Raw genomic sequence first — 27,305 nt, 5'->3', positions numbered from 1 at the left:
GGACCACATTCCACAATCAACAGCCTGATCAACTCTATGTGAAGGAGATGTGTCGCGCTGCTTGAGGCAAATGGTGGAACCAGATACTGCCTGGTTTTCTGACCCACACCAGATACTGACTGGTGTTCTGATCCACACCAGATACTGACTGGTGTTCTGATCCACCCCAGATACTGACTGGTGTTCTGATCCACCCCAGATACTGACTGGTGTTCTGATCCACCCCAGATACTGACTGGTGTTCTGATCCACCCCAGATACTGACTGGTGTTCTGACCCACGCCAGATACTGACTGGTTCTCTGACCCACGCCAGATACTGACTGGTTCTCTGACCAACATGCATATCTGTATTCCCAGTCATGTGAAATCCATAGATTAGGTCCTGATGAATGTATTTCCATTGACTGACTTTCTTAGAGTTCATATAACTGTAAATCTTTGAAATTGTTGCAAGTGACATGTAAGGAAGTTTCACAAGACCGTAGCGATAGCTTGGCACATGAGTATTATTAGAATATGGCAAATTATTGCATTTGATCCATGCAGGTTTTCACGGGCTACCAGAGGCCTGACATCACTGGGAGGGCTACCTGAGGCATGACAAATCACTGGGAAGGCTACCTGAGTCATGAGACATCACTGGGAGGGCTACCAGAGGCCTGACATCACTGGGAGGGCTACCAGAGGCCTGACATCACTGGGAGGGCTACCTGAGGCATCACTGGGAGGGCTACCAGAGTCATGACACATCACTGGGAGGGCTACCAGAGTCATGAGACATCACTGGGAGGGCTACCAGAGGCCTGAGACATCACTGGGAGGGCTACCAGAGGCCTGACATCACTGGGAGGGCTACCAGAGTCATGACACATCACTGGGAGGGCTACCAGAGTCATGACACATCACTGGGAGGGCTACCAGAGGCCTGACACATCACTGGGAGGGCTACCAGAGGCATGACACATCACTGGGAGGGCTACCAGAGGCATGACACATCACTGGGAGGGCTACCAGAGGCATGACACATCACTGGGAGGGCTACCAGAGGCATGACACATCACTGGGAGGGCTACCAGAGTCATGACACATCACTGGGAGGGCTACCAGAGTCATGACACATCACTGGGAGGGCTACCAGAGTCATGACACATCACTGGGAGGGCTACCAGAGGCCTGACACATCACTGGGAGGGCTACCAGAGGCCTGACACATCACTGGGAGGGCTACCAGAGGCATGACACATCACTGGGAGGGCTACCAGAGGCATCACACATCACTGGGAGGGCTACCAGAGGCATCACTGGGAGGGCTACCAGAGGCATCACTGGGAGGGCTACCAGAGGCATCACTGGGAGGGCTACCAGAGGCATCACTGGGAGGGCTACCAGAGGCATCACTGGGAGGGCTACCAGAGGCATCACTGGGAGGGCTACCAGAGGCATCACTGGGAGGGCTACCAGAGGCATCACTGGGAGGGCAGAGGCATCACTGGGAGGGCTACCAGAGGCATCACTGGGAGGGCTACCAGAGGCATCACTGGGAGGGCTACCAGAGGCATCACTGGGAGGGCTACCAGAGGCATCACTGGGAGGGCTACCAGAGGCATCACTGGGAGGGCTACCAGAGGCATCACTGGGAGGGCTACCAGAGGCATCACTGGGAGGGCTACCAGAGGCATCACTGGGAGGGCTACCAGAGGCATCACTGGGAGGGCTACCAGAGGCATGACACATCACTGGGAGGGCTACCAGAGGCATCACTGGGAGGGCTACCAGAGGCATCACTGGGAGGGCTACCAGAGGCATCACTGGGAGGGCTACCAGAGGCATCACTGGGAGGGCTACCAGAGGCATGACACATCACTGGGAGGGCTACTGACCTCCTCCGGAGGTAGTCAGGTGCACAGGCAGCACAAGTCTCATCTTTTAACCAATCAGAGCAGCTCTTTTGCCAATACCTGGGTAAAACAGAATTAGGCTGACTAAACACAGCCAAAGTAAAAATAAATCATCTGTCAAATAACTTGAGAAGGGAAATCTGGTCACAATGCGTAGACATAAGAGACATTTTAATACCATGTGGAGACACTTTTCTGAAAATGTGGGACAATCAGAATGTGGCCAAGAAGAAGACACAGGAGATGCCAGCTATCAACAAAGCTTATGACAGAGGTGCAGGACAACAACTCACAGGCCAGACAGGATATGATTATTTATTGCATAAAATACGAAATAAAAAAATGCAACAAATGGTCTGAATAATCCTAAAGTGAAGCTGTGCAGAGCTGAGTGGTCAGATGATCTGTGGAATAGTAACAGTCACTTGACTATGATTGGTGGACAGTCACTTGTCTGGAAACTGTCTGTCCTTGTGCCTCTGTGGAATGTGGCCCCCCCCCCACTGGAACTGGTTCTGGGCAGGTCCATCATCTTCCTGGTAGAACTGGTTCCACTAGTCCAGTCAGGGACGGTGTGTGGCAGTAAGGGTGAGTAAGGCATGTCCAGTCTCACGTCCCTCTGCCCACGTCGTGGTAGTACAGGTTAGCACAGAGACACAGCAGCATGATGGAGGCCAGCATGTAGTAGATTAACTTCCTGAACTTCGGATCCAAGTCCCCCTGCCGGTACCAGACAATCTACAGGAGGAAGACGACAGTCAGCCTCAACCCTGCCGGTACCCAACCCAAGTCCCCCTGCCGGTACCCAACCCCAAGTCCCCCTGCCGGTACCCAACCCCAAGTCCCCCTGCCGGTAGCCAACCCCAAGTCCCCTGCCGGTAGCCAACCCCAAGTCCCCCTGCCGGTAGCCAACCCCACCCCCTCCTGCCGGTACCCAACCCCACCCCTCCTGCCGGTACCCAACCCCACCCCCTCCTGCCGGTACCCAACCCCACCCCCTCCTGCCGGTAGCCAACCCCACCCCCTCCTGCCGGTAGCCAACCCCACCCCCTCCTGCCGGTAGCCAACCCCACCCCCTCCTGCCGGTAGCCAACCCCACCCCCTCCTGCCGGTACCCAACCCCAAGTCCCCTGCCGGTACCCAACCCCAAGTCCCCGTGCCGGTACCCAACCCCAAGTCCCCCTCCTGCCGGTACCCAACCCCAAGTCCCCCTCCTGCCGGTAGCCAACCCCAAGTCCCCCTCCTGCCGGTAGCCAACCCCAAGTCCCCCTCCTGCCGGTAGCCAACCCCAAGTCCCCCTCCTGCCGGTAGCCAACCCCAAGTCCCCCTCCTGCCGGTAGCCAACCCCAAGTCCCCTCCTGCCGGTAGCCAACCCCAAGTCCCCCTCCTGCCGGTAGCCAACCCCAAGTCCCCCTCCTGCCGGTAGCCAACCCCAAGTCTCCCTCCTGCCGGTAGCCAACCCCAAGTCTCCCTCCTGCCGGTAGCCAACCCCAAGTCTCCCTCCTGCCGGTAGCCAACCCCAAGTCTCCCTCCTGCCGGTAGCCAACCCCAAGTCTCCCTCCTGCCGGTAGCCAACCCCAAGTCTCCCTCCTGCCGGTAGCCAACCCCAAGTCTCCCTCCTGCCGGTAGCCAACGCCAAGTACCCCTGCTGGTACCCACCCCCTCCTGCCGGTAGCCAACCCCACCCCCTCCTGCCGGTAGCCAACCCCAAGTCCCCCTGCTGGTACCCCACGTCCCCCTGCCGGTACCCCACCCCAAGTGCCCCTGCTGGTACCCTCCTGCCGGTACCCAACCCCACCCCAAGTCCACCTGCCGGTACCCAACCCAAGTCCACCTGCCGGTTCCCCACGTTCCCCTGCCGGTACCAAATCCCACCCCAAATCCCCCTGCCGGTACCCGACCCCAAGTCCCCCTGCCGGTACCCGACCCCAAGTCCCCCTGCTGGTACCCCACGTCCCCCTGCCGGTACCCCACCCCAAGTCCCCTGCTGGTACCCTCCTGCCGGTACCCAACCCCACCCCAAGTCCACCTGCCGGTACCCAACCCCACCCCAAGTCCACCTGCCGGTTCCCCCACGTTCCCCTGCCGGTACCAAATCCCCCCCAAATCCCCCTGCCGGTACCCGACCCCAAGTCCCCTGCCGGTACCCGACCCCAAGTCCCCCTGCCGGTACCCGACCCCAAGTCCCCCTCCTGCCGGTAGCCGACCCCAAGTCCCCCTCCTGCCGGTAGCCAACCCCAAGTCCCCCTCCTGCCGGTAGCCAACCCCAAGTCCCCCTCCTGCCGGTAGCCAACCCCAAGTCCCCCTCCTGCCGGTAGCCAACCCCAAGTCCCCTCCTGCCGGTAGCCAACCCCAAGTCCCCCTCCTGCCGGTAGCCAACCCCAAGTCCCCCTCCTGCCGGTAGCCAACCCCAAGTCCCCCTCCTGCCGGTAGCCAACCCCAAGTCCCCCTCCTGCCGGTAGCCAACCCCAAGTCCCCCCTGCCGGTAGCCAACCCCAAGTCTCCCTCCTGCCGGTAGCCAACCCCAAGTCTCCCTCCTGCCGGTAGCCAACCCCAAGTCTCCCCCTGCCGGTAGCCAACCCCAAGTCTCCCTCCTGCCGGTAGCCAACCCCAAGTCTCCCTCCTGCCGGTAGCCAACCCCAAGTCTCCCTCCTGCCGGTAGCCAACCCCAAGTCTCCCTCCTGCCGGTAGCCAACGCCAAGTCCCCTGCTGGTACCCACCCCCTCCTGCCGGTAGCCAACCCCACCCCCTCCTGCCGGTAGCCAACCCCAAGTCCCCCTGCTGGTACCCCAAGTCCCCCTGCCGGTACCCCACCCCAAGTGCCCCTGCTGGTACCCTCCTGCCGGTACCCAACCCCACCCCAAGTCCACCTGCCGGTACCCAACCCCAAGTCCACCTGCCGGTTCCCCACGTTCCCCTGCCGGTACCAAATCCCACCCCAAATCCCCCTGCCGGTACCCAACCCCAAGTCCCCCTGCCGGTACCCGACCCCAAGTCCCCCTGCCGGTACCCGACCCCAAGTCCCCCTGCCGGTACCCAACCCCACCCCCTCCTGCCGGTACCCAACCCAAGTCCACCTGCCGGTTCCCCCCACGTTCCCCTGCCGGTACCCAACCCCACCCCCTCCTGCCGGTACCCAACCCCACCCCCTCCTGCCGGTACCCAACCCCACTCCAAGTCCCCCTCCTGCCGGTAGCCAACCCAACTCCAAGTCTCCCTCCTGCCGGTAGCCAACCCCAAGTCTCCCTCCTGCCGGTAGCCAACCCCAAGTCCCCCTGCCGGTACCCAACCCCACCCCACCCCCTCCTGCCGGTACCCAACCCCACCCCACCCCCTCCTGCCGGTAGCCAACCCCACCCCCCCCTCCTGCCGGTAGCCAACCCCACCCCCTCCTGCCGGTAGCCAACCCCACCCCCTCCTGCCGGTAGCCAACCCCACCCCCTCCTGCCGGTAGCCAACCCCACCCCTCCTGCCGGTACCCAACCCCACCCCTCCTGCCGGTAGCCAACCCCACTCCCTCCTGCCGGTAGCCAACCCCACTCCCTCCTGCCGGTAGCCAACCCCACTCCAAGTCTCCCTCCTGCCGGTAGCCAACCCCACTCCAAGTCTCCCTCCTGCCGGTAGCCAACCCCACTCCAAGTCTCCCTCCTGCCGGTAGCCAACCCCACTCCAAGTCTCCCTCCTGCCGGTAGCCAACCCCAAGTCTCCCTCCTGCCGGTAGCCAACCCCAAGTCTCCCTCCTGCCGGTAGCCAACCCCAAGTCTCCCTCCTGCCGGTAGCCAACCCAAAGTCTCCCTCCTGCCGGTAGCCAACCCAAAGTCTCCCTCCTGCCGGTAGCCAACCCCAAGTCTCCCTCCTGCCGGTAGCCAACCCCAAGTCTCCCTCCTGCCGGTAGCCAACCCCAAGTCTCCCTCCTGCCGGTAGCCAACCCCAAGTCTCCCTCCTGCCGGTAGCCAACCCCAAGTCTCCCTCCTGCCGGTAGCCAACCCCAAGTCTCCCTCCTGCCGGTAGCCAACCCCAAGTCCCCCTCCTGCCGGTAGCCAACCCCAAGTCTCCCTCCTGCCGGTAGCCAACCCCAAGTCTCCCTCCTGCCGGTAGCCAACCCCAAGTCTCCCTCCTGCCGGTAGCCAACCCCAAGTCCCCCTGCTGGTACCCAACCCCAAGTCCCCCTGCTGGTACCCAAACCCACCCCACCCCTCCTGCCGGTAGCCAACCCCACCCCTCCTGCCGGTACCCAACCCCCACCCCCTCCTGCCGGTAGCCAACCCCACCCCCTCCTGCCGGTAGCCAACCCCACCCCCTCCTGCCGGTAGCCAACCCCAAGTCCCCTCCTGCCGGTAGCCAACCCCACTCCAAGTCCCCCTCCTGCCGGTAGCCAACCCAACTCCAAGTCCCCCTCCTGCCGGTAGCCAACCCAACTCCAAGTCCCCCTCCTGCCGGTAGCCAACCCAACTCCAAGTCTCCCTCCTGCCGGTAGCCAACCCCAAGTCTCCCTCCTGCCGGTAGCCAACCCCAAGTCTCCCTCCTGCCGGTAGCCAACCCCAAGTCCCCCTGCTGGTACCCCACGTCCCCCTGCCGGTACCCCACCCCAAGTGCCCCTGCTGGTACCCCCTGCCGGTACCCAACCCCACCCCCTCCTGCCGGTACCCAACCCCACCCCAAGTCCACCTGCCGGTTCCCCACGTTCCCCTGCCGGTACCCAATCCCACCCCAAATCCCCTGCCGGTACCCAACCCCAAGTCCCCCTGCCGGTACCCAACCCCAAGTCCCCCTGCCGGTACCCAACCCCAAGTCCCCCTGCCGGTACCCAACCCCAAGTCCCCTCCTGCCGGTAGCCAACCCAACTCCAAGTCTCCCTCCTGCCGGTAGCCAACCCCAAGTCTCCCTCCTGCCGGTAGCCAACCCCAAGTCTCCTTCCTGCCGGTAGCCCACCCCACGTCCCCCTGCCGGTACCCCACCCCAAGTGCCCCTGCTGGTACCCCCTGCCGGTACCCAACCCCACCCCCTCCTGCCGGTACCCAACCCCAACCCAAGTCCACCTGCCGGTTCCCCACGTTCCCCTGCCGGTACCCAATCCCACCCCAAATCCCCTGCCGGTACCCAACCCCAAGTCCCCTGCCGGTACCCAACCCCACGTCCCCCTCCTGCCGGTAGCCAACCCCACGTCCCCCTCCTGCCGGTAGCCAACCCCACGTCCCCCCCTCCTGCCGGTAGCCAACCCCACGTCCCCTCCTGCCGGTAGCCAACCCCACGTCCCCCTCCTGCCGGTTCCCAACCCCACGTCCCCCTCCTGCCGGTTCCCAACCCCACGTCCCCCTCCTGCCGGTTCCCAACCCCACGTCCCCCTCCTGCCGGTTCCCAACCCCACGTCCCCCTCCTGCCGGTTCCCAACCCCACGTCCCCCTCCTGCCGGTTCCCAACCCCACGTCCCCCTCCTGCCGGTTCCCAACCCCACGTCCCCCTCCTGCCGGTTCCCAACCCCACGTCCCCCTCCTGCCGGTTCCCAACCCCACGTCCCCCTCCTGCCGGTTCCCAACCCCACGTCCCCCTCCTGCCGGTTCCCAACCCCACGTCCACCTGCCGGTACCCCACCCCAAGTCCACCTGCCGGTTCCAAACCCCAAGTGCCCCTGCTGGTACCCCCTGCCGGTACCCAACCACACCCCAAGTCCACCTGCCGGTACCCCCGTCCCCCTGCCGGTACCCAACCCCACCCTAAGTCCCCCTGCCGGTACCTAACCCCAAATTCCCCTGCCGGTACCCAACCCCACCCCTCCTGCCGGTACCCCACCCCAAGTCCACCTGCCGGTTCCAAACCCCAACTGCCCCTGCCGATACCCCCTGCCGGTACCCAACCCCACCAAGTCCCCTGCCGGTACCCAACCCCAAGTCCCCCTGCCGGTACCCAACCCCAAGTCCCCCTGCCGGTACCCAACCCCAAGTCCCCCTGCCGGTACCCAACCCCAAGTCCCCTGCCGGTACCCAACCCCAAGTCCCCCTGCCGGTACCCAACCCCAAGTCCCCCTGCCGGTACCCAACCCCAAGTCCCCTGCCGGTACCCAACCCCAAGTCCCCCTGCCGGTACCCAACCCCAAGTCCCCTGCCGGTACCCAACCCCAAGTCCCCCCTGCCGGTACCCAACCCCAAGTCCCCCTGCCGGTACCCAACCCCAAGTCCCCCTGCCGGTACCCAACCCCAAGTACCCCTGCCGGTACCCAACCCCAAGTCCCCCTGCCGGTACCCAACCCCAACCCACGTTCCCCTGCCGCTACCCCACCCCAAGTCCCCTGCCGGTACCCAACCCCAAGTCCCCCTGCCGGTACCCAACCCCAAGTCCCCCTGCCGGTACCCCACCCCAAGTCCCCCTGCCGGTACCCAACCCCAAGTCCCCCTGCCGGTACCCAACCCCAAGTCCCCCTGCCGGTACCCAACCCCAAGTCCCCCTGCCGGTACCCAACACAAAGTCCCCCTGCCGGTACCCAACACAAAGTCCCCCTGCCGGTACCCAACCCAAAGTCCCCCTGCCGGTACCCAACCCAAAGTCCCCCTCCTGCCGGTAGCCAACCCCACCCCAAGTCCCCCTCCTGCCGGTACCCAACCCCAAGTCCCCCTGCCGGTACCCAACCCCAAGTCCCCCTGCCGGTACCCACCCCAAGTCCCCCCTGCCGGTACCCAACACAAAGTCCCCCTGCCGGTACCCAACACAAAGTCCCCCTGCCGGTACCCAACCCAAAGTCCCCTCCTGCTGGTAGCCAATCCCACCCCAAGTCCCCTCCTGCCGGTAGCCAACCCCAAGTCCCCCTGCCGGTACCCAAACCCACCCCCCTCCTGCCGGTACCCAACCCCACCCCTCCTGCCGGTTCCCAACCCCACCCCCCCTGCCGGTTCCCAACCCCACCCCCCCTGCCGGTTCCCAACCCCACCCCCTCCTGCCGGTTCCCAACCCCACCCCCTCCTGCCGGTTCCCAACCCCAAGTCCACCTGCCGGTTCCAAACCCCAAGTCCACCTGCCAGTTCCAAACCCCAAGTCCACCTGCCAGTTCCAAACCCCAAGTGCCCCTGCTGATACCCCCCTGCCGGTACCTAACCACACCCCAAGTCCACCTGCCGCTACCCCACCCCAAGTGCCCCTGCCGGTACCCAACCCAAGTCCCCCTGCCGGTACCCAACCCAAGTCCACCTGCCGGTACCCCCACGTCCCCCTGCCGGTACCCAACCCCACCCTAAGTCCCCTGCCGGTACCTAACCCCAAATCCCCCCTGCCGGTACCCCACACCACGTCCCCCTGCCGGTACCCCACACCACGTCCCCCTGCCGGTTCCCCACCCCACATTCCCCTGCCAGTACCCCACCCCAAGTCCCCCTGCCGGTACCCAACCCCACCTCCCCCTGCCGGTACCTAACTCACGTCACCCTGCCGGTACCCAACCCACGTCCCCCTGCCGGTACCTAACCGTAACCCACGTCCCCCTGCCGGTACCAGAAGATCTACAGGAGGGAGATATTTATCCTCTTCAGACCCAAAGAAAGCAGTGTGTACTCACCAGCACCATGGCCGAGCCGCAGGTCAGCAGGATACAGAAAGCCAAGAAGACGTTGAGTGGCCAGGGGAGGCAACCCCCAGGAATGAACTGATCACTGTTACCTAGGGAACACAATCACCACCTAACTGATCGAATTGAAACAACAAGACAAAAGGCCCCTCAAATCAGTGGGTGGAACTACAGGGACCAGCAGAGACACACCTCTCACAGTATGGAACTACCGGGACCAGCAGAGACACACCTCTCACAGTATGGAACTACCAGGACCAGCAGAGACACACCTCTCACAGTATGGAACTACCAGGACCAGCAGAGACACACCTCTCACAGTATGGAACTACCAGGACCAGCAGAGACACACCTCTCACAGTATGGAACTACCAGGACCAGCAGAGACACACCTCTCACAGTATGGAACTACCAGGACCAGCAGAGACACACCTCTCACAGTATTTTTTTGAGAGGTTCCGGTTGGAGCGAGTGGTCGCATCTGCACGTCGCTCCAACGGGTAGTATAACTTTTTCATTATATTTCATTATATCACAACGGTTTGATTTGTCTTATCTTAGCAAATTCTTCTCAGCTAGCTACATAGCCGTCTTTGTATCAAAGATAATTGCGTAATTATCGTCCCCCTCCTAACGTAGTCTTTACTAGCCAGCTAGCTAACGTCCACTGATTAGCTGCACTGGAGAAACTATCACACTCAACTGAACGACTTGATTAGTTTAGTGTTAGCTAGCTACATAGCTGTCTTTGCTGTCTTCGTATCATCGTATCCAAGATAATTGTGTTGTTTAGGTTTAGAGCGTGTAGTCTTGATTAGAGTGATTATCTTAATTTACCGAGGTTAGCTAGCCAGCTATTTGTCGTCCTTAACGTAGGTGACTCTGCTAGCTAGCCAACAGCTAGCCAACGCTAGCCAACGTCTTCTGTATAGAACTCAACTACCCGGTCGCACTCACAGGTAGTATCACATTTTCACTTCATTTCATTACAGTACAACGGTTTGATTTGTTTGATCGTAGCTAGCTACTTAGCTAGCTACATAGCCGTCTTTGTATCAAAGATAATTGTGTAGTCTAGAGCGATCTTCTAGGTTCGCTAGCCATCTATTGTCGTTCTTTTAACGCAACGTAACGTAAACAACACTGCTAGCTAGCCTGCTAGCCCCCGAATAGCAACACTGCAGAAACTATTACACTCAACGGAACGACTTGATTAGTGTAGTGTCAACAACGCACCCACTGCCAGCTGGCCTACTTCAGCAGTACTGTATCATTTTAATCATTTTAGTCAATAAGATTCTTGCTACGTAGCCTTTCTGAACATTCGAGACGTGTAGTCCACTTGTCATTCAATCTCCTTTGCATTAGCGTAGCCTCTTCTGTAGCCTGTCAACTATGTGTCTGTTTATCCCTGTTCTCTCCTCTCTGCACAGACCATACAAACGCTCCTCACCGCGTGGCCCAACCCACCCTACTCTGGTGGTCCCAGCGCCACGACCCACGTGGGTTCCAGGTCTCCGGTAGCCTCTGGAACTGCCAATCTGCGGTCAACAAGGCAGAGTTCATCTCAGCCTATGCCTCCCTCCAGTCCCTCGACTTCTTGGCACTGACGGAAACATGGATCACCACAGACAACACTGCCTCCTACTGTCCTCTTCGTCCGCCCACGTGTTCTCGCACACCCGAGAGCGTCTGGTCAGCGGGGTGGTGGCACCGGGATCCTCATCTCTCCCAAGTGGTCATTCTCTCTTTCTCCCCTTACCCATCTGTCTATCGCCTCCTTTGAATTCCATGCTGTCACAGTTACTAGCCCTTTCAAGCTTAACATCCTTATCATTTATCGCCACTCCAGGTTCCCTCGGAGAGTTCATCAATGAGCTTGATGCCTTGATAAGCTCCTTTCCTGAGGACGGCTCACCTCTCACAGTTCTGGGCGACTTTAACCTCCCCACGTCTACCTTTGACTCTTTCCTCTCTGCCTCCTTCTTTCCACTCCTCTCCTCTTTTGACCTCACCCTCTCACCTTCCCCCCCTACTCCAAGGCAGGCAATACGCTCGACCTCATCTTTACTAGATGCTGTTCTTCCACTAACCTCATTGCAACTCCCCTCCAAGTCTCCGACCACTGCCTTGTATCCTTTTCCCTCTCGCTCTCATCCAACACCTCCCACACTGCCCCTACTCGGATGGTATCGCGCCGTCCCAACCTTCCCTCTCTCCCCCCGCTACTCTCTCCTCTTCCATCCTATCATCTCTTCCCTCCGCTCAAACCTTCTCCCACCTATCTCCTGATTCTGCCTCCTCAACCCTCCTCTCCTCCCTCTCTGCATCCCTTGACTCTCTATGTCCCCTATCCTCCAGGCCGGCTCGGTCCTCCCTCCCGCTCCGTGGCTCATGACTCATTGCGAGCTCACAGAACAGGGCTCCGGGCAGCCGAGCGGAAATGGAGGAAAAACCCCTCCCTGCGGACCTGGCATCCTTTCACTCCCTCCTCTCTACATTTTCCTCCTCTGTCTCTGCTGCTAAAGCCACTTTCTACCACGCTAAATTCCAAGCATCTGCCTCTAACCCTAGGAAGCTCTTTGCCACCTTCTCCTCCCTCCTGAATCCTCCGCCCCCTCCCCCCTCCTCCCTCTCTGCAGATGACTTCGTCAACCATTTTGAAAAGAAGGTCGACAACCCATCCGATCCTCGTTTGCTAAGTCAAACGACACCGCTGGTTCTGCTCACACTGCCCTACCCTGTGCTCTGACCTCTTTCTCCCCTCTCTCTCCAGATGAAATCTCGCGTCTTGTGACGGCCGGCCGCCCAACAACCTGCCCGCTTGACCCTATCCCCTCCGCTCTTCTCCAGACCATTTCCGGAGACCTTCCCCCACCTCACCTCGCTCATCAACTCATCCCTGACCGTTGGCTACGTCCCCCCGTCTTCAAGAGAGCGAGTTGCACCCCTTCTGAAAAAACCTACACTCGATCCCTCCGATGTCAACAATTACAGACCAGTATCCCTTCTTTCTTTTCTCTCCAAAACTCTTGAACGTGCCGTCCTTGGCCAGCTCTCCCGCTATCTCTCTCTGAATGACCTTCTTGATCCAAATCAGTCAGGTTTCAAGACTAGTCATTCAACTGAGACTGCTCTCCTCTGTATCACGGAGGCGCTCCGCACTGCTAAAGCTAACTCTCTCTCCTCTGCTCTCATCCTTCTAGATCTATCGGCTGCCTTCGATACTGTGAACCATCAGATCCTCCTCTCCACCCTCTCAGAGTTGGGCATCTCCGGCGCGGCCCACGCTTGGATTGCCCTACCTGACAGGTCGCTCCTACCAGGTGGCGTGGCGAGAATCTGTCTCCTCACCACGCGCTCTCACCACTGGTGTCCCCCAGGGCTCTGTTCTTGGCCCTCTCCTATTCTCGCTATACACCAAGTCACTTGGCTCTGTCATAACCTCACATGGTCTCTCTTATCATTGCTATGCAGATGACACACAATTAATCTTCTCCTTTCCCCCTTCTGATGACCAGGTGGCCATCTCTGCATGTCTGGCAGACATATCAGTGTGGATGACGGATCACCACCTCAAGCTGAACCTCGGCAAGACGGAGCTGCTCTTCCTTCCGGGAAGGACTGCCCGTTCCATGATCTATCCATCACGGTTGACAACTCCATTGTGTCCTCCTCCCAGAGCGCCAAGAACCTTGGCGTGATCCTGGACAACACCCTGTCGTTCTCAACTAACATCAAGGCGGTGGCCCGTTCCTGTAGGTTCATGCTCTACAACATCCGCAGAGTACGACCCTGCCTCACACAGGAAGCGGCGCAGGTCCTAATCCAGGCACTTGTCATCTCCCGTCTGGATTACTGCAACTCGCTGTTGGCTGGGCTCCCTGCCTGTGCCATTAAACCCCTTCAACTCATCCAGAACGCCGCAGCCCGTCTGGTGTTCAACCTTCCCAAGTTCTCTCACGTCACCCCGCTCCTCCGTTCTCTCCACTGGCTTCCAGTTGAAGCTCGCATCCGCAACAAGACCATGGTGCTTGCCTACGGAGCTGTGAGGGGAACGGCACCTCAGTACCTCCAGGCTCTGATCAGGCCCTACACCCAAACAAGGGCACTGCGTTCATCCACCTCTGGCCTGCTCGCCTCCCTACCACTGAGGAAGTACAGCTCCCGCTCAGCCCAGTCAAAACTGTTCACTCCCTGGCCCCCAATGGTGGAACAAACTCCCTCACGACGCCAGGACAGCGGAGTCAATCACCACCTTCCGGAGACACCTGAAACCCCACCTCTTTAAGGAATACCTAGGATAGGTTAAGTAATCCCTCTCACCCCACCCCCCTAAGTTTTAGATGCACTATTGTTAAGTGACTGTCCCACTGGATGTCATAAGGTGAATGCACCAATTTGTAAGTCGCTCTGGATAAGAGCGTCTGCTAAATGACTTAAATGTTAAAATGTAAAATGTATGGAACTACCAGGACCAGCAGAGACACACCTCTCACAGTATGGAACTAACAGGACCAGCAGAGACACACCTCTCACAGTATGGAACTACCAGGACCAGCAGAGACACACCTCTCACAGTATGGAACTACCAGGACCAGCAGAGACACACCTCTCACAGTATGGAACTACCAGGACCAGCAGAGACACACCTCTCACCGTATGGAACTACCAGGACCAGCAGAGACACACCTCTCACAGTATGGAACTACCAGGACCAGCACACACTGTGGAGAGCCTGAAACAATCACATCCTCACCCCTCATTGGAGGACCTGAAATATTTCAAGTATATATTCACTCCACCCTCCAGAAGGCCACAGATCCCCCTCCAGAAGGCCACAGATCCCCCTTCAGAAGGCCACAGATCCCCCTCCAGAAGGCCACAGATCCCCCTCCAGAAGGCCACAGATCCCCCTCCAGAAGGCCACAGATCCCCCTCCAGAAGGCCACAGATCACCCTCCAGAAGGCCACAGATCCCCCTCCAGAAGGCCACAGATCCCCCTCCAGAAGGCCACAGATCCCCCTCCAGAAGGCCACAGATCCCCCTCCAGAAGGCCACAGATCACCCTCCAGGCCACAGATCACCCTCCAGAAGGCCACAGATCACCCTCCAGGCCACAGATCACCCTCCAGGCCACAGATCACCCTTCTGAAGGCCACAGATCAACCCATCTTTCCCAGTATATCATCAGTCTACCATTTCCTCTCCCAATTCCTTTTTTTTTTTTTACGAGGCAAGTTAAGAACAAATCCCTTTTTATTTTTTAAGCCTTTTTTCTTCCCAATTTCCTGATATCTAATTGGTAGTTACAGTCTTGTCTCATCGCTGCAACTCCCGTACGGACTCGGGAGAGGCGAAGGTCAAGAGCCATGCGTCCTCCGAAACACAACCCAACCAAGCCGCACTGCTTCTTGACACAATGCAAATCCAACCCGGAAGCCTGCAACACCAATGTGTCGGAGGAAACACCATACACCTGACGACCTGGTCAGGGTGCACTGCACCCGGCCCGCCACAGGAGTCGCTAGTGCGCGATGAGACATGGATATCCCTCCCGGCCAATGCTGGGCCAATTGTGCATCGCCCCATGGACCTCCCGGTCATGGCCAACTTGTGTGACTTGTTAAGCACATTTTTACTCCTGAACGTATTTAGGCCATAACAAAGTGGTTGAAAACAAAACATTCCAGCTTCTCATTTTTTATTAAAATGTGTAAAAAATGTCTAAAAACACAATAGCATTATGGGGTATTGTGTGTAGGTCAGTGACAAAACTTTGAATGTAATCCATTTTAAATGCAGGCGGTAACAACATGTGGAGACAGTACAGGGGTACTTACTACAACGAGCAGGGTTGTCAGTCCTCCGACCACCAGGTTGATGGCTCTGTCCTACAAGGGAAAGAGGACATTACATGAGACAAGCCAATAACACACTGTGGCAGTCATGACATTTTGTCAGCCACTTAGTCATGAAAAAGACTGCTGTTCTCACGGTAATTAACCATTTAATTAACATAAACATGTTTAGCATCTCCAGGCCTCCACACATACAAGCCGCTGATTGGAACATCTACATTTTGAAAAGTCTAAAATATATTTTAAATAAACACCGTCACAATAAATCCATTATTGATTTTAGACAGGTTAAACGAAACATGAAGAAAATGTATTTCAGAAGGACAGAATATGAGTTGGTCTACTATATGTTATCCGGCTATGCTCAGTCATAGGCTGTAGGCTTGTTCATTGAGCTGACAAGATATGCTTATAAGTCCACCGTCATTGTTTTACATGTGATTTTATAATAGGAAGAATATAATTTAGTTGAATAACATAGGAAAGGATATTTTTCCCATTCCGGAGCAGAGCCACATATAACGTGGCTATGTTGAGTGTAAAAGTGTTCACTTGAAACAGATCCCATGCCCTAGATTGAGTTATTTGAAACAGATCCCATGCCCTAGATTGAGTTATTTGAAACAGATCCCATGCCCTAGATTGAGTTATTTGAAACAGATCCCATGCCCTAGATTGAGTTATTTGAAACAGATCCCATGCCCTAGATTGAGTTATTTGAAACAGATCCCATGCCCTAGATTGAGTTATTTGAAACAGATCCCATGCCCTAGATTGAGTTATTTGAAACAGATCCCATGCCCTAGATTGAGTTATTTGAAACAGATCCCATGCCCTAGATTGAGTTATTTGAAACAGATCCCATGCCCTAGATTGAGTTATTTGAAACAGATCCCATGCCCTAGATTGAGTTATTTGAAACAGATCCCATGCCCTAGATTGAGTTATTTGAAACAGATCCCATGCCCTAGATTGAGTTATTTGAAACAGATCCCATGCCCTAGATTGAGTTATTTGAAACAGATCCCATGCCCTAGATTGAGTTATTTGAAACAGATCCCATGCCCTAGATTGAGTTATTTGAAACAGATCCCATGCCCTAGATTGAGTTATTTGAAACAGATCCTATGCCCCAGGTGGAGTTATTTGAAACATCCTATGCCCTATTTTTTTTCTACCTTTTATTTAACCAGGTAGGCCAGTTGAGAACAAGTAACTCATTTACAACTGCGACCTGGCCAAGATCAAGCAAAGCAGTGCGACACAAACACAGTTACACATGGAATTAACGTACAGTCCATAACACAATAGGAAAACAATCTATATACAGTGTTTGCAAATGAGGTAAGATTAGGGAGGTAAGGCCGTTAGTGGCGAAGTAATTACAATACAGCAATTAAACACTGGAGTGATGGATGTATAGAACATGAATGTGCAAGTAGAGATACTGGGGTGCAAAGGAGTAAAAAAAATCATTAATACAGTATGGGGATGAGGTAGTTGGATGGGCTATTTACAGATGGGCTGTGTACAGGTGCAGTGATCTGTGAGCTGCTCTGACAGCCGATGCTTAAAGCTAGTGAGGGAGATATGGGTCTCCAGCTTCAGTGATTTTTTTTTGCAATTCGTTCCAGTCATTGGCAGCAGAGAACTGGAAGGAAAGGCGGCCAAAGTTGGAATAGGCTTTGGGGGTTACCAGTGAAATATACCTGCTGGAGCGTGTGCTACGGGTGGGTGCTGCTATGGTGACCAGTGAGCTGAGATAAGGCGGGGCTTTACCTAGCAGAGACTTATAGATTACCTGCAGCCAGTGGGTTTGGCGAGGAATATGAAGCGAGGGCCAGCCAACGAGAGCACTCAGGTCGCAGTGGTGGGTAGTATATTGGGCTTTGGTGACAAAACAGATGGCACTGTGATACACTACTCAGCAAATTGGATGTAGAGCTATTTTATCGCCGAAGTCAAAAATCGGTAGGATGGTCAGTTTTACGAGGGTGTTTGGCAGCATTGAAGGATGGCAGCATGAATGAAGGATGCTTTATTGCGAAATAGGAGGCCGATTCTAGATTTAATTTTGTATTGGAGATGCTTAATGTGAGTCTGGAAGGAGAGTTTACAGTCTTACCAGACACCTAGGTATTTATAGTTGTCCACATATTCTAAGTCAGAACCGTCAGAGTAGTGTTGCTGGACGGGCGGGCAGGTGCGGGCAGCGATCGGTTGTAGACATTGCATTTAGTTTTACTGGCATTTAAGAGCAGTTGGAGGCCACGGAAGGAGAGTTGTCTGGCATTGAAGCTCGTCTGGAGGTTAGTTACGGTGTCCAAAGAAGAGCCAGAAGGACACAAAATGGTGTCACTAGCAGCAAGAGCGACACAAAATGGTGTCACTAGCAGCAAGAGCGACACAAAATGGTGTCACTAGCAGCAAGAGCGACACAAAATGGTGTCATCTGCGTAGAGGTGGATCAGATAATCACCAGCAGCAAGAGCGACATCATTAATGTATACAGATAAAAGAGTCGGCCCGAGAATTGAACCCTGTGGCACCCCCATAGAGACTGCCAGAGGTCCAGACAACAGGTCCTCTGATTTGACCCTAGGTTCAGTTATTTGGAACAGGTCCTATACCCTAGGTTCAGAGTTATTTGGCAACTGTAGTTTTGAATGATACAAACGTTAGAATGACCTAGAAAAACAACACATATGGGCTGCTTGATGTGACTAGGCTGTTGATAATTTGAGAACATTGCAGAGAATGCTTGCCCTCTGTTTTTTGCCTAAGGCTACACATGCGGTTCTCTCATCAACTGATCATATTGTCACCCATCTGACTATTCGCAATTTCATCTGGTCTTTACTAATACGGTGCATTTGGAAAGTATTCAGACCCCTCAACTTTTTCCACATTGTTAGGTTACAGCCTTATTCTACAATTGATTCAATAGTTTTTTCCCCTCAATCCACACACAACACCCTATGACGACAAAGCATAAAACACGTTTAGATATACATTTGCTACAATAACATAATTGGAAATATAACATTGACATTAGTATTCAGACCCTTTACTCAGTACTTTGTTGAAGCACCTTTGGCAGCAATTACAGCCTCGAGTCTTCTTGGGTCTTGACGCTACAAGCTTGGCACACCTATATTTAGGGAGTTTCTCCCATTCTTCTCTGCAGATCCTCTCAAGCTCTGTCAGGTTGGATGGGGAGCATCGCTGCTCAGCTATTTTCTGGTCTCTCCAGAGATGTTCAAGTCCAGGCTCTGGCTGCGCCACTCATGGACATTGAGACTTGTCCAGAAGTTGCACCTTCGCCCCAGTCTGAGGTCCTGAGCAGGTTTTCCTCAAGGTACTTTCCTCCATTCATCTTTCCCTCAAGCCTGACGTCCCCACAGCATGATGCTGCCACCACCATGCTTCGCAGTAGGTATGGTGACAGGTTTCCTCCAGACGTGATGCTTGGCATTCAGGCCAAAGAGTTCAATCTTGGTTTCATCAAACCAGAGAATCTTGTATCTCATGGTCTGAGTCTTTAGGTGCCTTTTGCCAACTCCAAGCGGGCTGTCATGTGCCTTTTACTGAGGAGTGGCTTCCGTCTGACCAACCTACCATAAAGGCCTGATTGGTGGAGTGCTGCAGAGATGGTTGTCCTTCTGGAAGGTTCTCCCATCTCCACAGAGGAACTCTGGAGCTTAGCCAGAGTAACCATCGGGTTCTTGGTCACCTCCCTGACCAAGGACCTTCTCCCCCGATTGCTCAGTTTGGCCAGGCGGCCAGCTCTAGGAAGAGTCGTTGTGGTTCCAAACTTCTTCCATTTAAGAATGATGGAGGCCACTGTGTTCTTGGAGCCTTCAGTGCTGCAGAAATGTTTGGGTACCCTTCCCCAGATCTGTGTCTCGACCACAATCCTCTCCTTCTACGGACAATTCCTTCAACCTCATGGCTTGGGTTTTGCTCTGACATGCACTGTCAACTGTGGGACCGTTCTCTCCCAGACTCAAGGATAGACATGTTGCAGTAGAGGCTCGACCAGTTATGTACCAAAGACATCATAAATCAGTTTAAAATCATGTGCAATATGTATTGTATAACAGCACAATCATGATTTTATTTTTTTGGGGGGGTGGGGGCTCATATACAGGCCTATGAATGAGCTGTCAGATGGTCTATGGGTGTTCTGAATTAATCATCACCTTAGAAAGCACTGTCCATTTCATTGTGTTGGGCTTTGGAACAGCATCCACAACGACCATGTTATACACTGGTTCAACCTGCTGTTGAACATGGAGCCATTAGGACCCGATGGTTAGAGGGACATGGAGCCATTAGGACCCGATGGTTAGGGGGACATGGAGCCATTAGGACCTGATGGTTAGAGGGACATGGAGCCAATAGGACCTGATGGTTAGAGGGACATGGAGCCATTAGGACCTGATGGTTATAGGACCTGATGGTTATAGGGACATGGAGCCATTAGGACCTGATGGTTAGAGGGACATGGAGCCATTAGGACCTGATGGTTAGAGGGACATGGAGCCATTAGGACCTGATGGTTAGAGGGACATGGAGCCATTAGGACCTGATGGTTATAGGGACATGGAGCCAATATGACCTGATGGTTAGAGGGACATGGAGCCATTAGGACCTGATGGTTATAGGGACATGGAGCCAATAGGACCTGATGGTTAGAGGGACATGGAGCCATTAGGACCTGATGGTTATAGGACCTGATGGTTATAGGGACATGGAGCCAATAGGACCTGATGGTTAGAGGGACATGGAGCCATTAGGACCTGATGGTTAGAGGGACATGGAGCCAATAGGACCTGATGGTTAGAGGGACATGGAGCCAATAGGACCTGATGGTTAGAGGGACATGGAGCCATTAGGACCTGATGGTTATAGGACCTGATGGTTATAGGGACATGGAGCCATTAGGACCTGATGGTTAGAGGGACATGGAGCCAATAGGACCTGATGGTTGTTAGTGAGTTAGGTACTACCAACGCATGTCCAGAGTGCAGAAGAGGAGACTCAAGACTGTGGGTGTGGCGGTAATATGGTCACCGCAACAGCCACACACACACACACACACACACACACACACACACACACACACACACACACACACACACACACACACACACACCCGAGCAGAGGTTTCTCCAAACAGCAGTCTGTTGTCAAGGCCGCTGGTGCCATATGTTCTGGTGGTGAAATCATTGGTAGTGAAGTCATCCATGGCTCAGCAGCTCCACCCCATGGACACACAGAGGAACTGCATGCTAGTGGCTCCACAGGGGCAGGCCTTACCGGACAGGAAGCAGGGCCAGCCAACCAGATGCCTGACCTGAAGGGTGGAAGGAATAGGAGAGGGAAGTTAATAGCCTGTCCCTCACCCCATAAAGGGACTGGCTAAAATATCCCCCTCTTCTCATACTTCCCTTTCTGATCCCCCTATTCCTTTACCACCTCTCTCTCCTTGATCCCCTCTCATCTCTGACCCCAGCCCAATCCCAAATCCCCCCCTAGATGTTATCATGTTTCTTCTCTATCCCAGCTCCAGCCCAGCTCTACCCTAGCTCTAGCCCAGCCCTACCCTAGCTCCAGTCCAGCTCTACCCTAGCTCTAGCCCAGCCCTACCCTAGCTCTAGCCCAGCCCTACCCTAGCTCTACCCTAGCTCTAGCCCAGCCCTAGCTCTAGCCCAGCCCTACCCCAGCTCTACCCCTAGCCCAGCAGTATGTTACTGCACGGTGCAGAAGACCATTCTAGGCCAGCTCTACCCTAAGCCCTAGCCCAGCTCTTCCCTAGCTCTAGCCTAATCCCAGCCCTACCCTAGCCCAGCTCTAGCATAAACCCAGCTCTTCCCTAGCTCTAGCCCTATCGCAGCATTACCCTAGCCCAGCTCTAGTCCAGCAGTATGTTACTGCACGGTGCAGAAGACCATTCTAGGCCAGCTCTACCCTAAGCCCTAGCCCAGCTCTAGCCCTATCCCAGCCCTACCCTAGCTCTAGCCTAAGCCCTAGCCCAGCTCTTCCCTATCCCAGCCCTACCCTAGCTCTATCCCAGCCCTAGCCCAGCTCTAGCCTAAGCCCTAGCCCTTCCCTAGCTCTAGCCCTGTCCCAGCCCAGCAGTATGTTACTGCACGGTGCAGAAGACCATTCTAGGCCAGCTCTACCCTAAGCCCTAGCCCAGCTCTACCCTAGCTCTAGCCCTACCCTAGTCCAGCTCTAGCCTAAGCCCAGCTCTTTCCTATCCCAGCCCTACAGCCCAGCAGTATGTTACTGCACGGTGCAGAAGACCATTCTAGGCCAGAGAGCAGAGACTGTTTCCTGTTGCAACAACATTCTGGGTGAAAAGGCAGAATTCCTGAGGCAGCTTTGTGCTCCAAACCCACAAGAAACAAGAGGTCCATTATGACATGGGAACTAGCTGCTACTCTCTAGCCTCCAGCTCCATCCCAGCCTGGGCTACATAACACATCATAACCCTAAGAGCTGCTGCATGGGATCATGTGAACAGCTACACTGAAAACAACAGCAATCCCCCAACCGGAGTCTAAATGGCCTTGCTAGTTACAAACATTTTTATATATATATATATATATATATATATATATATATATATATATATATATATATATATATTATATATATATATATTTGTTTACCTTTATTTAACTAGGCAAGTCAGTTAAATATTTTATTTGACGGCCTACCGGGGAACAGTGGGTTAACTGCCTTGTTCAGGGGCAGAATGACAGATACCTGCCGCCCCAACCTGCCGGGCTACCTGCCGCCCCAACCTGCCGGGCTACCTGCCGCCCCAACCTGCCGGGCTACCTGCCGGGCTACCTGCCGGGCTACCTGCCGCCCCAACCTGCCTGGCTACCTGCCGGGCTACCTGCCGCCCCAACCTGCCTGGCTACCTGCCGCCACAACCTGCCTGGCTCCCTGCTGCCCCAACCTGCCTGGCTACCTGCCGGGCTACCTGCCACCCCAACCTGCCTGGCTACCTGCCTCCCCAACCTGCCGCCCCAACCTGCCGGGCTACCTGCCGCCCCAACCTGCCGGGCTACCTGCCGCCCCAACCTGCCTGGCTACCTGCCGGGCTACCTGCCGCCCCAACCTGCCTGGCTACCTGCCGGGCTACCTGCCCAACCCCAACCTGCCGGGCTACCTGCCGCCCCAACCTGCCGGGCTACCTGCCTCCCCAACCTGCCTGGCTACCTGCCGGGCTAGGACATACGGGAAACCAACCGGCTAGAACATACGGGAAACCAACCGGGCTAGGACATACGGGAAACCAACCGGGCTAGGACATACGGGAAACCAACCGGGCTAGGACATACGGGAAACCAACCGGGCTAGGACATACGGGAAACCAAATCCAGGCACTTGTCATCTCCCGCTGGAACTGCACCGCCGGGCTAGGACATACGGGAAACCAACCGGACTAGGACATACTGGAAACCAACCGGACTAGGACATACGGGAAACCAACTAACTAGGACATACGGGAAACCAACCGGACTAGGACATACTGGAAACCAACCGGACTAGAACATACGGGAAACCAACCGGACTAGGACATACGGGAAACCAACCGGACTAGGACATACGGGAAACCAACCGGACTAGGACATACGGGAAACCAACCGGCTAGGACATACGGGAAACCAACCGGGCTAGGACATACGGGAAACCAACCGGGCTAGGACATACGGGAAACCAACCGGGCTAGGACATACGGGAAACCAACCGGGCTAGGACATACGGGCTAGGAAACCAACCGGGCTAGGACATACGGAAACCAACCGGGCTGGGACATACGGACATACGAAACCAACCGGGCTGGGACATACGGGAAACCAACCGGGCTGGGACATACGGGAAACCAACCGGGCTGGGACATACGGGAAACCAACCGGGACATACGGAAACCAACCGGGCTGGGACATACGGGAAACCAACCGGGCTGGGACATACCAACCGGGAAACCAACCGGGCTAGGACATACGGGAAACAAACCGGCTAGGACATACGGAAACCAACCGGGCTGGGACATACGGGGGCTGGGAACCAACCGGGCTGGGACATACGGGAAACCAACCGGGCTAGGACATACGGGAAACCAACCGGGCTGGGACATACGGGAAACCAACCGGGCTAGGACATACGGGAAACCAACCGGGCTGGGACATACGGGAAACCAACCGGGCTAGGACATAAACGGGAAACCAACCGGGCTGGGACATACGGGAAACCAACCGGGCTGGGACATACGGGAAACCAACCGGGCTGGGACATACGGGAAACCAACCGGGCTGGGACATACGGGAAACCAACCGGGCTGGGACATACGGAAACCAACCGGCTAGGACAAAACCAACCGGGCTAGCTAAATCACTTGTAAATAGTCGGCTAACAGCTGGTAATCGTTAGGCTTGCTAGCTAGTTTAGCTGTGTTGGGCGCTGACCTCGCAAATCTTAACATTCATTTTAAACACTCATCAAAGCTCCCAAAACATATCTACGTGTTTAATATTAGCCGGCTAGCTAGTAAGCCTGCTGGTTATCTAACGGCAGTTTGTTACTGATAGCATGTCCGCTAACAATAACACTACTAGGATCAGCTGCTCAAAACACCCATTTCAAAGGTTGAACCAAACGTCTACTTTGTTTCAATGTACTTACGTGTCAGAGCATAACAAGAGGTTGTGTTTCAGATGAATATGTGTCAACTACTTGTCACTTATCCAGTGTCTCCAAAACTTCCAGGAGCAAAATGATTCTGATCGGCTCAACCAGAAATTACAGCCGGGCAGCTTAAAGGGAACGTGACAGTACTCTTAAAGGGAAAATATCTTATTATGGCGGTACACATTTTGGCAAGAGTTGACATGATTCAATACAGTGTACTAACCTATTTCACATGCATTAATGGGTCTGTTTTAATTGATTTGATGAGTGTAGATTAATGCAAACCTTTTTTAGGGACACCATTCGGCAGAAATGTTTGTGGAAATCCCAGTGGTGGAAAAAGTACCCAATTTGTCATACTTGAGTAAAAGTATAGATACCTTTAATACCTTAAGTAAAAGTCACCCAGTAAAATACTACTTGAGTAAAAGTCTAAAAGTATTTGGTTTTAAATATACTTAAGTATCAAAAGTAGATTTCATTGCTAAAATATACTTAAATATCAAAAGTAAAAGTATAAATTGTTGTTTTGAAAATGTATTGATAGCCAGGGGCACACTCCAACACTCAGACATTATTTACAAAACATACATGTGTTTAGTGAGTCCGCCAGAACATACCCAGTAGGGATGACCTCACATTCTCTTGATAAGTGTGTCAATTTCACCATGTTCCTGTTCTGCTAAGCATTCACAATGTAAAGAGTGCTTTGGGTTGTCAGGGAAAATGTATGGAATAAAAAGTACAATATTGTCTTTAGGGATGTAGTGAAGTAAAAGTTGTAAAAAAATATGAATAGTAAAGTACAGATACCCAGAAAAACTACTTAAGTAGAACTTTCCAGTAATTTTACTGAAATACTTTACACCTGTGGAAAATCCAGTCGTTATCTTCATATCATATGAATGATCATTGTAGACTTGTAAGTATATTCGTCAGGACCAATACTTAACCCAAATAGTTGTAGTGTTTTACCCACCTGCTAACTGTCATACCAGTTCAGCTCTCAGTCCACTCTAATTGAGCCCCATATCCCCACAGGAGTACCCAGGAGGATGCAGCTTTACACAACATTCATATAGAAATGTATGTTTATAGAATAACCATGAATGTCATGTAGCAGAACATGTGCTCAGCAGCTCTATGTTGTATTTGGGAGTACTGGTATATGTGAATCATAGTTAGTGTACTGGTATGTGAATATCCCTGTTAGGGGTCAGACTTTAGGTATTTTATTTTGTTGACAGTAATCCCAGTCCTCATACTAACGTCACAATATCACATGATGAGGGTGTGATAGCCCCAGTCTATAATCCCCTCTCACACAGTTCAATAGTTCATCTGGATCCACAACAAAACACTCATCAAAAGGACCCTTATAACACACACATACCTCCCATCACAGGTTCACACACATCAGACAGCTTCAGCCTCACACCCTTTATTCAGTGAACTGGTCTACATTCCACAGCTGGGATGATGCTGCCTTCCTTCCTACAGACGTCTTCTTCAAAAACATGTCAAAAGATATTCAAAATGGAAAAGAGATTGCTGGACACCCCTGACTTAATATGCATAGACCTTCACTTTATGGACTTCCCGGTCTTCACATTCTCTTTTTCTGTTGTAGTAATAGAATGTGTTGTCTCGACGCTGAAGCTTCTTCACAAACCCAGTCTCAGGCCACCTGTCGATCTAAGACAAAGAAGCAATGCCACAGTGACACATTCATCTTGTAGTGAACCAACTGTCAGTGGCAATGCTTTTAGCCAGTGATAAGGATTCATTTAAGTTGTTTACCAAGTCAACTTGCTTTACTTGTTTGTATTCCAGTTCATCTCTGTAGCCTGCCTGTTGGAATCTGTATAAGTTCTCCACCTCGTCAGTCCATTGTTTGGCTCTGCTCATGGACTTTGGCGTTGCGTTGCCATCTAAGTAGGCTGCACAAGACATTATGCTGCAGAGAGGATGTCCGCAGGCGACCTACAGGAGCAAATAGTGGGCTCAGTTAGTTCAAGTATCTCTATATACTGACATGACAGTCATGGACACTGAAATACATAAAGGAAAACTAAATAAACAATAAAACACAATGTTAAAAGAATGTCAATTACATAGTAGGTTATATGGGGAGGGGCATCCTGAATATGAATTAGGTGGCAGAAGTAGGGCTGATTTTCTATTTCTCCCCGTCCTCCTGTCCTGGGGGACAGAGAGCAGATGGGTGCAGCAGGTGGTTCTGCCTACCACTTGTCAGATAGCCAGTCTCGGTACAGGAAATAGTAGAGGGGAGAGCAGGCAGAACTGCTCTCTTAATTCTTACAGACTAACCATCTTATTGCCGAAAACATTTTATCTATACATTTCTTAAAGCTGATTTCAGTTTTAATATTCGTGCCCGAAACCAATCGAATTGAATTTGCACAGTAACGTCGCCAAACGTACAGTAGCTAACTAGCTAACGCCAATATTTGAATTAAACTTGCTAGCACTAGCTTCAGGCTATGATATAATATAGAAGTCACAGTTAGAAAATAGACTGAATCTGGCTAGCTAGCTATACATTTGTTTCTCAGTTGGATTAAGTAGCTGATACCACATGTTACTTACAGCTGAACGGAGCAAAACTCACAGATCCAAGAGATGATGACGAGGAGGCTTGTCTTTAGTTGCCTAGCAACCCAACCTTCCCTCCTTCCTTCCTTCCTTCCTTCCTTCTTCTTCTTTAACAAGGTGTTGTTATGGTAATACTGGTAGCACAGATATATGCTAGCAACCCAACCTTCCCTCCTTCCTTCCTTCCTTCCTTCCTTCCTTCCTTCCTTCCTTCCCTCCTTCCTTCCTTCCTTCCTTCCTTCCTTCCTTCCTTCCTTCCTTCCTTCCTTCCTTCCTTCTTCTTCTTCTTCTTTAACAAGGTGTTGTTATGGTAATACTGGTAGCACAGATATATACTAGCAACCCAAACTTCCTTCCTTCCTTCCTTCCTTCCTTCCTTCCTTCCTTCCTTCCTTCCTTCCTTCCTTCCTTCCTTCCTTCTTCTTCTTTAACAAGGTGTTGTTATGGTAATACTGGTAGCACAGATATATGCTAGCAACCCAACCTTCCTTCCTTCTTCTTCTTTAACAAGGTGTTGTTATGGTAATACTGGTAGCACAGATATATGCTAGCAACCCAACTTTCCTTCTTCTTCTTCTTCTTCTTCTTCTTCTTCTTCTTCTTCTTCTTCTTCTTCTTCTTCTTCTTCATTAACAAGGTGTTGTTATGGTAATACTGGTAGCA

At 53.7% G+C, this 27,305-nt stretch overlaps 1 protein-coding gene across 1 annotated transcript; it reads right to left on the bottom strand.

Annotated features, from left to right (window-relative positions):
• Positions 1-2,201: 2,201 nt before the first annotated feature.
• Positions 2,202-24,177, bottom strand: LOC124021607 (transmembrane protein 243-like). The gene is made up of 5 exons (XM_046336749.1): positions 24,021-24,177; positions 20,473-20,673; positions 15,297-15,347; positions 9,479-9,544; positions 2,202-2,638 (listed from the first exon to the last, which is right to left on the bottom strand). The coding sequence occupies exons 2-5, from the start codon at positions 20,563-20,565 to the stop codon at positions 2,510-2,512; spliced, it is 339 nt and encodes a 112-aa protein (XP_046192705.1). The 5' UTR covers positions 20,566-20,673; positions 24,021-24,177; the 3' UTR covers positions 2,202-2,509.
• Positions 24,178-27,305: the final 3,128 nt, after the last annotated feature.

This window comes from Oncorhynchus gorbuscha, unplaced genomic scaffold (genome assembly GCF_021184085.1).
Source record: "Oncorhynchus gorbuscha isolate QuinsamMale2020 ecotype Even-year unplaced genomic scaffold, OgorEven_v1.0 Un_scaffold_1138, whole genome shotgun sequence".
Classification (NCBI taxonomy): Eukaryota; Metazoa; Chordata; class Actinopteri; order Salmoniformes; family Salmonidae; genus Oncorhynchus; species Oncorhynchus gorbuscha.
Note: the sequence above shows the minus strand (reverse complement) of the source record. Positions and strands in the feature narration are given on the sequence as shown.